The sequence below is a fragment of the Rana temporaria genome, chromosome 1 (assembly GCF_905171775.1).
Source record: "Rana temporaria chromosome 1, aRanTem1.1, whole genome shotgun sequence".
Lineage (NCBI taxonomy): Eukaryota > Metazoa > Chordata > Amphibia > Anura > Ranidae > Rana > Rana temporaria.
In genome coordinates this window covers 650623057-650637355 of record NC_053489.1, presented here as the reverse complement: position 1 = coordinate 650637355, position 14299 = coordinate 650623057, and the positions used below count along the sequence as shown (strand labels likewise).

Sequence of the window (14299 nt, the reverse complement as noted above, 5' to 3'; positions counted from 1 at the left end):
CTGGATTTTTGGTTGATATTCTGTCTCTATTTTAAATACACCTATGATAAAAAAAAAATATAGACCCTTTATTTCTTTGTAAGTAGGCAAACTTACAAAATCTGCAGGGGATCAAATTATTTTCCACATTGTAGTAATAAAAAAGAGTGGGGAAGGGTTACAGCTCATGTTGGGTTTTTATTGCTATCTGTGTCCTTTGGAGATTTTGTTGCTTGCTTGTTGTCCTAATGCATGGTGTCCATGCATGGTGTCCTAAGGACAAAAATTGGGAGAAAATCTTTTCAGTAGGGACTGCATTAAAAACTTTTTTTTTTTTTTTTTAGTTTTGCAAGCAGCGCAAGTACCTTAATTTGAATTGACAGCATCTTGTAGAGGTGCACTGAATGGAAATTTTGGTGCCGAAGCTGAAAATTCAGGATGCACTTGGCCAAAACCGAAAATTACAGTTTTTAAAAAAAATATATATATATATTTGACTTAATATTATTTTTAAAGGGGTATGATTTTGTCAGCCATTATCGGCACCTTTAGCGCAAGAAAAGTTCCAGAAAAATGTATCCCTTTAAATTCTATGTATGTCTTCACACTGGTCCGTTGTGCTTCCATTGTGGTGTTTAAAAATCTTGCGTGTTGCATTTCTGGTCAGTTAAAAAAAAAAACGCACCAAAAACGCATCTCCCCATTGAAATGCATTGAAAATGCATCAGGAACACATCAATAACGCACCCGTGTTAAGTTGTCAATGCGGCTTTTGGGTCAAATGAACTATGAGAAACGAACCATAAGCACAGTAAAATAGTGGAAGAATCGCACCAAATCTGTGTGCGTTTTCGGCGCCATTATCTACACCTGATATGTTTTGGCCACCAAAATTTCGGTGTATCTCTAGCATCTTGCAATTTCACACACATTGGGCCGGGTTAGCGGTGGCGCTTTACCATCGTTTTAGCGTCGTTTATGCTGATTGTAGGACTTTTTCTAATGTCCTGCAAGTGCACCACTCCAGTGTGAAAGCAGCATTTGTCCAGAGTAGTTTAAAAGAGAAGTACAGGTTTAAAAACAAAAACACAATCATACTCGCACAGGTGGATGCAGCATCGGTCCCCCACTACCTCTAAGACCGAGAACTGAGCAATCAACGGCCGCTGATGCTCAGTTCTCAGTCTTCAGTGAGCAGAGAGCTGGTGACTGCTCTGCCCCTCCAGTGCTCACTGGAGCACCAGGCTGTGCACAAGGCCAGAGAGGCTGGTTCAGGCTTTCAGTGGTATGATTAGAGACTGGTCTGGCATCTGGGTGGATCCCCACTTTAAAATCTGGGACCAGCTGAGTGATCTCAGCCGACAGTGGACTTTAGTCCAATGTTGGGTGAATACGGATTACAGGAGTGCTATACGAAAGGGGAAGTACGGCTAAGAGAGCTTTGGTTGAGAAGAAAAAAGTTTGAGAAGTTGGTAAACTTTGTGTGTAGGTGGAGAAACAGAACGTTCACCTAACCTTGAGTAGATTGCTGTACCCCCAAGGGGGTGTGTTTCCTCAGTGGGATTTTAAACTTGGGAGACTGGTTAATGAGTAAAGACTAAGAAATTTAACCAGTCTCCCATGTTTAAAATCCCACTGAGGAAACACACCCCCTTGGGGGTACAGCAATCAGCTCATATTTAGGGATGTGGTGAGACAATGGTTTCTAGTTTACATTTTTAGGGGACTCCTATATTCTTCTACCTAACCTTGAGTAATGCTCCTCTCTAGCTTCCCTCCATCCAATGAAAATAATGGTCTCTGATGGGCTCGTGTAAGGAGGGGGCTCTGATGGGCTCGTGTAAGGAGGGGGCTCTGATGGGCTCGTGTAAGGAGGGGGCTCTGATGGGCTCGTGTAAGGAGGGGGCTCTGATGGGCTCGTGTAAGGAGGGGGCTCTGATGGGCTCGTGTAAGGAGGGGGCTCTGATGGGCTTGTGTCTCGTGTAAGGAGGGGGCTCTGATGGGCTCGTGTCTCGTGTAAGGAGGGGGCTCTGATGGGCTCAAGCTTATTTGGAATTTATTTGCTTTGTTTTATTTCATTTTTTTTTATCCATTTTAAAACCTATCCTACTGATTTATAAAAAAAAAAAAAAATTAAGTAAGACAATGCAACCTTAATACAGAAAATTTTGGAGACCCCTGATATACAGGAATTACCCAAAACAATTTCATAAATTAACAACATTGTTGGGATTAACATGACAACTTTTTTATATACGGTAGTTCTTTTCTATATAAATTTGTGTGACCTTTCTTATACTTGTCTATTTCTTCTACAACAGCCTGCAAATGTAACGGTCATGCCTCGATGTGCAACACCAATAGCGGCAAATGTTTCTGTACCACCAAAGGGATTAAAGGAGATGAGTGCCAGCTGTGAGTACCATACTATGTGTCGGCATATACCGTTTTTGTGCAGCAGGGTGCTGAGTGATATATATATATATATATATATATATATATATATATATATATATAATTATCTATAGAGCTTTATATATGTTCTCTTCAGTCCACTAATCCCTGCTGGAGGTGAAGAGTGGACTAGTGAAGACGAGCTCTTAAGTATAAAGTAATTCTGAACGTTAATATTTTTTTTTAAAAAATAAACATCTTATACTCACCTGCTGTTTGCTTTTAAATGTCCTTATTTCTTCTGAGAAATCCTAATTTCCTGTTCTTCTGTCTGTAACTCCACACCGTAATGCAAGGCTTTCTCCCTGGTGTGGAGAAAGCTTCTTGAGGGGGCGAGCAGGAGTGTCAGGACGCCCATTAATACGCAGCTCCTTTTCTCTATCTGCAAAGTAGAGCACGTCCTGACTGGCCTGCTTGCCCCCTCAAGAGGCTTTCTCCACACCAGGGAGAAAGCCTTGCATTACTGTGTGGAGTTACAGACAGAAGAACAGGAAGTGAGTATTTCTCAGAAGAAATAAGGACATTTAAAAGCAAAATTGAAAGATGAGGTAAGTGAAGGAGGACTGCACTAAGGTAAATGAAGCTATTTAGGGAAAACAATTTTTACCTTTACAACCCCTTTAATGGAACTCCCCTAGCAGAATTTTGGATGGAGACGTCTTCTGCAGTGAGCTTACAGTCATAAGGTGACTTCCCAAATGTGAAAGTAGCCTTAGTCTTAAAGAATAAGTCCACCCTAACACCCTAAAATACCTGCATCTACAGACATCCATGATCTAACACTTACCTATCTAGCTCTGTAAAGCTAGCTCAGTATACATGCCTTTTTTGAAGCTGATCCCACACTGAGCTGTCCGCTGCATCTTCACTGTGAAGGCGGGTGCAGAGGACACAGCCGACAACGGAAGCCCCATAGTAAGTCTATGGGTGACGTCGCTCCACATTCATTTCACATCCGTTGTCGGCCGTGTCCTTTGCAGAGCTGCTGGAGACCGGATTGGCTTAAAAAAAGGTACCTAAACTGATTTCTTCTTTACAAGGCTAGATAGGTTAGTGTCCTATCATGGATGTCTGCAGATACAGGGATTTTAGTGTTAGGGTGGACTTATACTTTAAAGTTCAAATCCAAGCTAGATTTTTTTTTTCCATCTTAAAGGGTCCCAAGTTAGTCTAACAATTAGTAAAACATGTGCAGCTCTGACTGGAATGCTCACCTTCTCTCTAGTGCTGTCACTCACAGTAATCTCATTCCATCACTAGATGTCCTCAGTCGTCTAAGTTGAATCACCCCCATTCCAAACTGAGGAGACTGAGGATATCCTGTTAGTGCAGAACATCTTTTACCTGCTCCCTGAGAGGGCATCACAATGGCACCCTGCACTCAGTTTACTGATGTAGAGTGTCACTTAAATCAGGTCAGAGACATTTTAATTTTTTTTTCTTTTAAATATTTTTTTTTATGATTTTTTTTGCAACAACACACAAGAAAAAAAAATGTGGTTATTCATTGCATTGCAGAAATACACCTTACATGTCTCTTGCAGTTATCAAGTGTAAAAGTTACAAGGAATAATCAATATGCACTTCACTGGTTACAGAGTCACCAGGAGGGTGTATATTAGGGGCGCGCATCTTCACTGGTCTCACGATTCTATTATGATTATCTGGTCAACGATTCGTTTCCTCTGCTCCACTGATACTTATGTTTTTGTTTTCTAGATGTGAAGTTGAAAATCGATATCAAGGCAACCCATTGAAGGGAACATGCTATTGTAAGTGCAAAACTACTCTCTCTAGTTGATAACTCAAATTTTTTCTATAAATATAGGTGCTCTGATTGACAGATGTTATGTGGACTCTGCAGATATCAGTTAGCTGATATTTATATGCCAGAAATAATTTTTTTCATTATGAATCGCAGGCAGATTTGCAGCGAATCTGCCCACAATTTGAAAGCGCTAATGTGTGAATGGTAAATCGCATTTGAGATGCCATTTAATTCAATGACCCCTCAACACGCATCACGGGAAGCACGTCGGCCAAAAGTAGCCTCTGAACTTTTTTTGGGCAACGTGCTTCCTGCGATGCGTGTTACCGCGATTGCCATGCGATTTATCGCACTACAATTGCAGGTGACCCATTCAATTGAGTGGCATCTCGAATGCGAGTCCCACGATTTGCCATTCACACATTAGTGCTTTCAAATCGTGGGCTGATTTGCGGCAAATCTGCCCGCGATTCAAAAGGCTGAAGTGTGACTGCAGCCTAAAACTGTGGCGGTCGCCATGTATCCAGGTCATGGTATAGTAAGTAGTAGTTGGCCACATTTCACTGGTCTTATTCTGTAATGTTTTTTTGCATAACCAAGCAAATTCTTCAGTTTTAATGAGTGTCAGGAAGGTTCCCCCAGCATTTCTATTCACACAGGTAGCACAGACACCTTGGTACAAGGTAGATGTCCAAGAACAGTATGTGAGCTGTGAAAGTTGTGGACCCCCCCTGTTTGAGTCCCCTCTTAGGTGTCAGTAGGTCTGTATTAGGCTTCATATACACTACAGCTACTAAACTTAAATTTTAGGAGCTTTTAGCTTTTAATTATTTATTTTTTGCCAAAGCTCCTAAACTCAACTCCATAAAAGCATGTGTCCATGTACACTTGTGATTTTAGCAGACGTTTTGTGTTTTCTTGCGGCCGGCAGTCAAAGTAGGCTATATATGTACATGAAGCCTTAGGTTTTTACTAGGCTAAAGGAGGGATTTGTTGTGAAACTGCTGGGGTAAAAACCCAATTAAATGTAAAGCTGATGGTGTTGATAGACCCCATCCCTGTTTAGGGAAGTTTGACATGGATGGCTTCTTTCACCCCTCTTGGGAACCTGTTGTCCTTTCTGTCCAAAATGTGCACCTCACTGTCCTCAAACGAATGTCACTTTTACTTTACGGCCCGCCGCCCACTCACAGTTCATTTACTACAGGCGGGCTGCACAGGCAGGCACCGCAATGTACCCATATGTCATGGTTTTCGGGCACACATCCGCGTGCTCCCTACCAGCCTGTGTCATGATTGGATGCAGCACAAGTTTGTAATTATGGCTGTGCACCTGTTGATCGGCTGTGGCCAATCACTAATCTCTGTAAGCACAGACTCTGGCTGGTTTTCTCCCTGCTGTTAAGACCTGAAAGCAAGGGGAGAAATCGAACCGGATCAGTAACTAAAAGCAGCACAAAGTTTACCCCTTGCTTGCCCTCCTGATTACCCCTGTCACCCAATCCGTGCCATTAGTATACACCATCTGTACCTTGATATCACTGTATTAGTGTCACTAGCGACATTAATGTCCTTCCCAGCCAGTGTTTGTTAGTGCCAGGATACCCACCACACTATCACAGTCCCACTATAAGTTGCTGATCACCGTCATTACTAGCATAATGTCTGTACAGATTAGTATCTTGATCAGGACAATACTAGTGTCCCCAAAAATGCAGTGTTGGCAGGATCAGCCCCTGATCAATGCCAGCACTTAAGACATATAGCAGAATACACTTTGTCCTAAATTATTGGAGAAATTAGATTTTATTGGATATGTTTTTTATAACAGAAAGTATTATCAAAATCTTCGCTCTTTTTTTTTTTTTTTTTTTTACCAAATATTGCCAAAAGAAAGCTTTATTTGTGTGAAAAAAATGATGTAAATTTAATTTGTGTACAGTGCTGCATGACTGTGCAATTGTCAGTTAAAGTAGCACAGAGCACAAAAAATGCCCTGGCCATGAAGGGAGTAAAATCTTAGAGGTCGGTGATTAAGGTGTAGAAACTGTCATCTCTTTATCTTGCGTCATTTGTTTTCCTATGCTGGGCCATTCCTTTGTAGAGAGGTTTTGTCATTTATGTACAGTTCTTTGCATTCCTCCCTACACTCCATTGTGTATACCAAGTTATTTGCTTGTGTTTCAGTGTTGGGTCTTTAGGATGTACATGCTTCTCTCTCTGTGTTTTGCTGGGCTTCAAGGACACAGGGATGCAATGTTAAAGGTTTTCCGATGTGACTGACTTGCTTAACCCTGTTTTTTACTTTCATGTCTTAAAAAGGTTTGCTAGCATAAAAAAAAAGTCCTGAATTGCAACAGCGCCACCTGTGGGCTGAATTGGAGTTTGCATCACATGAAAACAAACTGTAGAAAGTTTGTCTTTTTTAGATGATACCCTTTACTGGTTAACTCAAAGATGCAAACTTTATAAAGCATGAAGAAGGCCAGTAAACGGCTGTCCGTTAAAGTTCTCACTTGCTGCAGTAATAAAAGGCCAATGCGGTATAAGGCCCCTTTCACATTGAGGCGTTATTAAGGGGGGTCAGCGCTAAAAATAGCGCTGCTATACCGCATGAATAAATCTTGCCCGGCAAGCTTCAATGTGAAAGCCCGAAGGCTTTCACACTGAAGCGGTGCGGTAGCAGGACCGCCCCAAAAGTCCTGCTAGCCGCATCTTTGGAGCGGTATAGGAGCGGGGTGTTTACCGCTCCTATACCGCGCCTTCCCATTGAAATCAATGGTAAACCACGGTAATACCGCCCGCGGGCGGTATTAACCCTTTTTCGGCCGCTAGCGGGGGTTAAAACCTCACCGCTAGCGCCCGAATATCGCAGTAAATACGACGGTATAGCGACGCTAAAAATAGCGCACCACACCTCCGCTGCCCAATGTGAAAGCAGCCTTAGACGAAGCTCCATGCACACTGGACGCTAAAATAATGCTATGAAAATGCCAGCAGCTTTGCAGTGAGTCTTTCAACGTTTAACATTTTTGCAATAGCATCTATTATGCCGCGTACACACGATCATTTTTCGGCATGAAAAAAAAACGTTGTTTTTAAAAACGTCATTTAAAATGATCATGTGTGGGCTTCACATAGTTTTTCAGGTTCTGAAAAATGACAAAAAAAACTATTCGAACATGCTGCATTTGTTAACGTCGTTTTAAACAATGTCGTTTTTCGGGTTGTAAAAAATGATCATGTGTGGGCTAAAACGACGTTTTAAACCCGCGCATGCTCGGAAGCAAGTTATGAGACAGGAGCGCTCGTTCTGATAAAACTACCTTTCATAATGGAGTAAGCACATTCATCACGCTGTAACAGACAAAAAAGCGCAAATCGTCTTTTACTAACAAGGAATCCGCTAAAGCAGCCCAAAGGCGAATAGAACTTCCCCTTTAGAGTGCCATTGTACGTGTTGTACGTCACCGCGCTTTGTTCATAATTTTTTAAAAACGATGGTGTGTGGGCAACGTCGTTTTTAATGATGGAAAAACTTCATTTTTTTTTCATGCCGGAAAATGATTGTGTGTACGCGGCATTAGCGTTTTTTCGTGTTAACGTAAAAAAATAAATAAATTCTCTCTAGATCAAAAACGTTATACGCTAATGAGCCACGTTTTTTGAGCATTTATCGAAGTTTATCAAAGTTTATCAGCATATGGCGGTTTTTGTGGTCAGAAAGACGACTCCTGAAAGCGAGGGCGTTCAGAAAACAGCCCCTAAACTCCTTAAGCTCCATGCACACTGCACACATGGACGTTTTTCAGCTTTAATGAGCAGTGGAGTTTATGGGCTTTTTTCTGAACGCCTGAAAATCGCGTTCAAAGTGCCGCGTTTTTACCAAAAAAAAAAAAAAAAAACGCCAAACGCCGATAAATACCCAAAAACGTGTCTCGCCAGCGTTTTTAGCATTTTTGATCCATTGAAATAAAATGAAGAAAAAAAAGGCTAATAAACGCTATTGCAAAAATGGTAAAAAATGTCGAAAGGCTCCCTGCAAAGCTACTGACTCTTTTATAGCATTATTTTAGCATCCAGAGTGCATGGAGTCTAAGTGTTTGGGATGAAATCAAAATACAATCATACCATATTGCTATAATTACTATAATATACCGTATACACGCGAGTATAAGCCAAGTTTTTCAGCACATTTTTTTTTGTGATGAAAATGCCCCCCTCGGCTTATATTCGATTCACCTTTTTGCGCCTGATCTCCCGAACTTTGGGGACCCGGTACCTGACCGGCTGTAGGTCCCCTGGACCCCATGTAGCCCCACTCTTCCTCTACAATTGTGCAAAGTTTGTTGTCCAGGGGTCCTACGGCCGGCGAACACCGATTTTTTTTTTTTTTTTTTTTTCAAAGCCGGGGCACCCCTTCCATAGACTCCTATGTTAAATGGTAATTTCTCCGTACCCGGTACTGGCCGGTTGTAGGTTCCCTGAACCCGGATCTTGGCACACATGTAGCCCCATTTCTCCTCTACAAGTGTGCAAAGTTTGTTTTCTGGAGGGCCTACGGCCGGGGAGCACCGATTTTTCATAGCCGGGCACCCCTTCTATATACTCCCATGTTAAACGTAAGTCTAGTAATGGGCACAGTGAGGCATGCACACGAGCACAGGGAGGCACGGGCTCAGTGAGGCATGGACATGGACACAGTGAGGCATGCACATGGATACAGTGAGGCATGCACTCGAGTCAATAAGTTTTCCCATTTTTTTTGTGGTAAAATGATGTGCCTCGGCTTATATTCAAGTCGACTTATACTCGAGTATATACTGTCTTATTGAAGGGCTGTAAACTGTGATCATTATTATTTCTCTTCCGTTCATAGACGGACACAACCTTCTTTGACATTAGGGTTATGCTTCTTCCTACCAGGAGATCTCCTGGTAGGAAGAAGCATAACCCTAATGTCAAAGAAGGCTGTGTCCGTCTATGAACGGAAGAGAAATAATAATGATCACAGTTTACAGCCCTTCAAGAGAAATGGATTTTACGGTGAGTACAAAAATTCTATTTTTGGACAAAACTGAGCATTTTGTGACTCAAGTCAACAGGAGAAAAGGGGAATGGAGGGGATGCTGAGACTCCTCACAAGACTCACTATAACCTGAAACTTGCTAGAAAAGAATAAGATCTCCCCTTTCTCTTGTTGGTCTTGACAAATAAGTTGGCATGCTAGTTCTAATACATTCTGACATTCTTGTTAAAACAATTATATGATGCAAGGGGTGGAGTTTATAGGGAGTCCTAATTTAGGTGTTCTTAGGACCCTTCATACATAAGACTCCCTCTTTTTTTTTGTCTTGTTGCTCTTCTTGATTAGTTTTTCTTTCTTTCCCTCTAATTTGTTGAAATGAGCAACAGCATTATTTTCCTGTGGCTCAGTTTTTACAGATCAGCCTGGTTGTGCCTATTAATCATCCTAAATCTAATTTCCTCACACAGACACGTTGCTTATAGACTACCAGTTCACCTTCAGCCTCTCTCAGGAAGATGATAAATACTACACAGCAATTAACTTTGTGGCCACTCCTGAAGAGGTGAGTCTTAATAGTAGTTATAAATGTACTGGAGGTTTGATCATGAGTTGAATGAATCACTCTGGTGTGTGTGTGTGTGATTGACTCTCGTGTGCAATATTAGGTTTTTACCAAAATTGACTTGATTATAAATACATATATGTTTAGGACGGTGTTGACCAATTTAGACTGCGAGTGCCTTTGGGATTTAATCACTTCCCCTCTATCCTCCCAAGAAAAGTTGTAGAAATAGTTGATGCTGAATTCCAGGAATTCTACCATTTGCAGAAGGTTCAGGCACACACTGTAAGGGGGATTTACTAAAACTGGAGAGTGCAAAATCAGCTTTCAGGTTTCATTATTTTTTGTTTTTGTAAAGGCTTAAACAAGCTGAAGTTAAAAATAAATATAAGTGCAGCGCAATAAAGTCCATGAATAAGAAAATACTAATGACACCCAGTGATGCAGCAAATCTTCAAACAAAAGTGATATATCCTCCACCAACAAAAGAAGTGCTTCCTTACCAGATGGGATGGACCATTTGCATAACAAGTGGTCAAATCAGCTTGTTCTCACCATGAGGGGGATGATGCAGATGAGTCCAGCAGCGTGGTACACAGACAGATGGTGGGGTCAGATGTGGAATAAAAGTAAAACACAGTCTAAGTGTAGACTGTTTATTATTCCAAAATGTAAAAGCAAAAAAATTTAAAACAAAAAAGTCCACCACAGGCCACAATCCGATCCGAGTGAATACAAGGGTGGGGGAGTCCGCCAGGGGACAGGTAGCCGTTATAGTGGATCGCAATAAAACTAGCAAACAGCCGCGAGTGGCAGTTGAAAGGACGCGGGTGACGTCACGGCCAGAAGCTGAAGTTAGAAACTGGATACCATGCACAGCTGCTCCAAATTTTGCACGCTCCAGTTTTAATAAATCAACGCTGATGAGTTAAAGAGGAACTGCAGTCTTCTCACATAATTTGTAATAAAAGCATCTTTGCCATTCTGAAGCTTCCCTCCAACCACTTTGCATATTATTTTATATATACTGTTATTCTGTACTTGCCAAATATGCTGCAGAAAATCCCTCCACTAAGTCTGGCTGCAGCTATTTCAACTGTGGGCAGCTGGAAGTGGTTGTAAACCCTGAAAAAACAAACAAAAAAAAACCCTGCAAGACAAAGGCATAATGAGCTAGTATGTGACAAGTCCTTTACCTGCATAATGGTCTGGGTCCTAAGTGGTTAAAGAGGAACCCCGATTGGGCTTTACTTGTTCTTCCCTGCAAAGTTAAAGAATAATGGGCTAGTATGCATTGCATTCTAGCCCATTATGTGCCACTTACCTGCAGAAGAAGCCTGCAATGTCAGCACTGTCCCCACTGTCTAATCACATCCATCTTCAACCCCTCTTCCTTCCAGGGCCGTAGGCTACGGCTTTGCTATTGTCCGGAGTCGCGTGACGTCACTCCTGCGCATGTACGGGGAAAATCATTTTGATCAGTCAAAATTTTTTACGATTTATCGAGGAATTAATCGTTAATTTACGTAACTTTAATTATGACTGCCATTTTTTGCTTCATAAACTGTTTAGCAAATATGTGACATAACAAAAAAAACTGGAACTACTCGTACTGTTTTATTGTCCAGCGTGTCTGCTTTCATAAAATGTGTTTGTGGGTTTGAAGTAATCTTCAGGGCTAAACTTAATGTTTAAACATGTGTGCAAAAATGGCTAAAGGCTTAAACCAGATTAGACGTTCTGCCCTTTCTGATCTACTTGCTTGTTCCATGTCGGCTTCTTTGAAGCTGGTGGCAGTCAGGCAAGGATCGCTGATCAGATACTTTCCCTTATATAGTGGGAGAACCCTTATAGAATCAATCTTTTTTTAAAAATCATATTTCCATTCTAAAGCTTTGTGCCCAGATTGTTAAAGCTGTTTATCTGAATTGTGGTAACCGCTTGTCGATCTTGCTATAAAGGAGCGCCGTGTATTATCTTGCATTGTGCTGGCGTCTGTCATTCTCAGTTCAGCCTTTTTATTCTCACAGTGTAAGTGCAGATTGTGCAGCCTGCAATCTGCTTCTAATAATAACTGCTGGGAAGCCGCCGGTGCACCAGAATAAATCACAGTGCGGGCCGCTCTACTGAATGGCAGAGTACAGTCTGAACGTGTGATGATCTCCAATGGCCTTGCTTTGGGCTGCTCATAAAAGTTCTCTGGTAAAGGGAATCTTTTATGAAGCATCATAATTGTGTTGGATGCCTGCTGCCATTCTGTGACTGCAAGATTATCACTACACAAAAACTAGTATGAAGCTGGGTTCACACGTATGTGGCTGCGGGTTCGTGTCTGGGGTCCGGTACGTGTCTGTTTACTGGTTCAAAGTAGATATTTGCCAGCACACCAAGGATTGGCACGAAGTGGCTTCCAAACAGGTAGTTTATTGCATGATCACAACAAAGGTCATCACATGCCTGACGAAGGGTTCCTGCATGACTCCGAAACGTTGCATCTTTCTTGTGTTGTGATCATGCAATAAACTACTCATTTGGAGTGCTGGCAAATATCTACATTGTGACTTAGGGCCCTTTCACACATACGGACAAACGGTCCATTTATTACAAGTCCGTTTACAGACTTGTAATGTATCCCTATGGGATTGCAGACGTTAGCGGATGATGCATCCGCTAACGTCCGCAACCATCCACGTCCGCAAAGATCCGCTTTTGCGGACGGAAGAAAACCCTATTTTTCTTCCGTCCGGCGGAAAGGATCGGATGAATACGGACACACGGTCCGTATTCATCCGATTCCCCATAGGGGAGAGCGGAGGAGAGACAGGGCGGTCTCTGCACAGTGTGCGGGGACCGCCCTGTCCGCCAACAGCTCAGCGGGGATTTACGGAGGAATCCCCGCTGAGCCAAACGGGCTAACGGATCAATTACGGATCCGCTCCGTGTGAAAGAGCCCTTAAACCATACCTCCCAACACTTAAAAAGTCCACTGCGGGGGGGGGTTGAAGTTGTTGAGCGGGTGGGGGGGTCGAAGTGGATGCCTCTCACCTTTGCACAGAATGTCTCCTCCCTCAGCAGTCGTCGACGCGCCGCAGTCAGTACATTTAGCTCTACGCCCGCCTCATCCAATAGTACGGCTGCCGTTCAGCTCTGTCCGCCTCCGCCGCAGTCAGTACATTCAGCTCTACGCCCGCCTCATCCAATAGTATGGCTGCCAGTCAGCTCTGTCCGCCTCCTCCGATATGACAGCTGCCATTCAGCTCCGCCCACCTCCTCCTATAGTACGGCTGTCAATCAGCTCCGGCTGCCATTCAGCTCCACCCGCCTACTCCAGCAGTACTGCCGATTCAGCTCCGCCCTCCTCCTACAGTACTGAGCGGGGGAGGGGGGGGAGCTTGGATCCTCTCAGTGCGGGAAATTTAACCCTTTTGCGGGACTGCGGGAATATGCAGTCAGTGCGGGATAATCCCGCAGAATCCGTGCTTGTTGGGAGGTATGCTTAAACCAGTATCTAGCTAGTTGTTGCTGCAGCACCCTAATTTTGAGAGCTTATACCAGGAACTCGTGCAATGGGAATATGAAGTATGTATTGTTTACTGGTTCAGGTGCGATAAAGGTCTGACTTTTTACCTGAATTCGCACCTGAAGTGGACCATTTTTCAAACTGGACCACGGCTGCCCCGGCTCCATTGAGTCTTGGTCACACTCGCATGTCATGCGTGAACCCAGAAGCTGTAAGTTGCAAAATAGCAGCTTATCATTAAAGTAAAGTGGCTATAAACCCTCACATATATCCAGTGAAGTGAACAGCCTCAGATGATACACAGAGATGAAACAAATCTCCCTACATAGGTTTTACATGTATATCTGCTGTTTTTCCCTTTAAATATTCTTTAGAAAGTGCACACTGTGTTAGATTTTCTCTTCCTGTTCAGCACTGGAAGTGGCTTATTGGCATACAGCCAAACAGCTGATTGGAGGAAAGGCACCCCCCCCTCCACATAGGCAGAGACTTGCAGAGCTGTGCTGTGACACGTCAAGCTCTCTGCTAATCTATAGCACCTAAGCACGGGTCTGGGCTCAGGTGTGTTAGCAACTCCATGTGCCCATGCCCGCCACAAAGCTGACACGCCACAGCGCTAATCACAGGCAGTGAGACATTTCCTGATCTGTGGCTGCATAGATCGGGAAATGTCTCACTACCTGTGATTAGCGCTGCGGAGTGTCGGCTTCCTGGCGAGCATGGGCACATGGAGTTGCTAACACACCTGAGCCAATCCCTAATAACCTCCCTCTACACAAGCTAGTTTCATCTCCATTAACAGAGAACTTGTCAGCAGTTATCATGCAGAAAACAGAGCAACGAAACTGCAGAAAGACACAGGACTCAGGGCTTTGGGGAGAGATAAGAAAACACTACAGATATATGTGCTTAGGTCAAATTTCATGAATCCAGGTTTACATGCACTTTACGGCTTCTCACACAGGTATTTTGTGACAGTGCCTCTTT

At 43.0% G+C, this 14299-nt stretch overlaps 1 protein-coding gene across 3 annotated transcripts in view; it reads left to right on the top strand.

Moving 5' to 3' along the window:
* ATRN (attractin) overlaps positions 1 to 14299 on the top strand; it is a 337196-nt gene that overhangs the window by 179279 nt on the left and 143618 nt on the right. For all 3 annotated transcript variants that reach the window (XM_040335496.1, XM_040335495.1, XM_040335497.1), the window contains exons 20-22: positions 2301 to 2394; positions 4153 to 4205; positions 9698 to 9792. In XM_040335496.1, coding sequence (XP_040191430.1) covers positions 2301 to 2394; positions 4153 to 4205; positions 9698 to 9792 — 242 coding nt within the window. The remainder of the gene's footprint in view (positions 1 to 2300; positions 2395 to 4152; positions 4206 to 9697; positions 9793 to 14299) is intronic.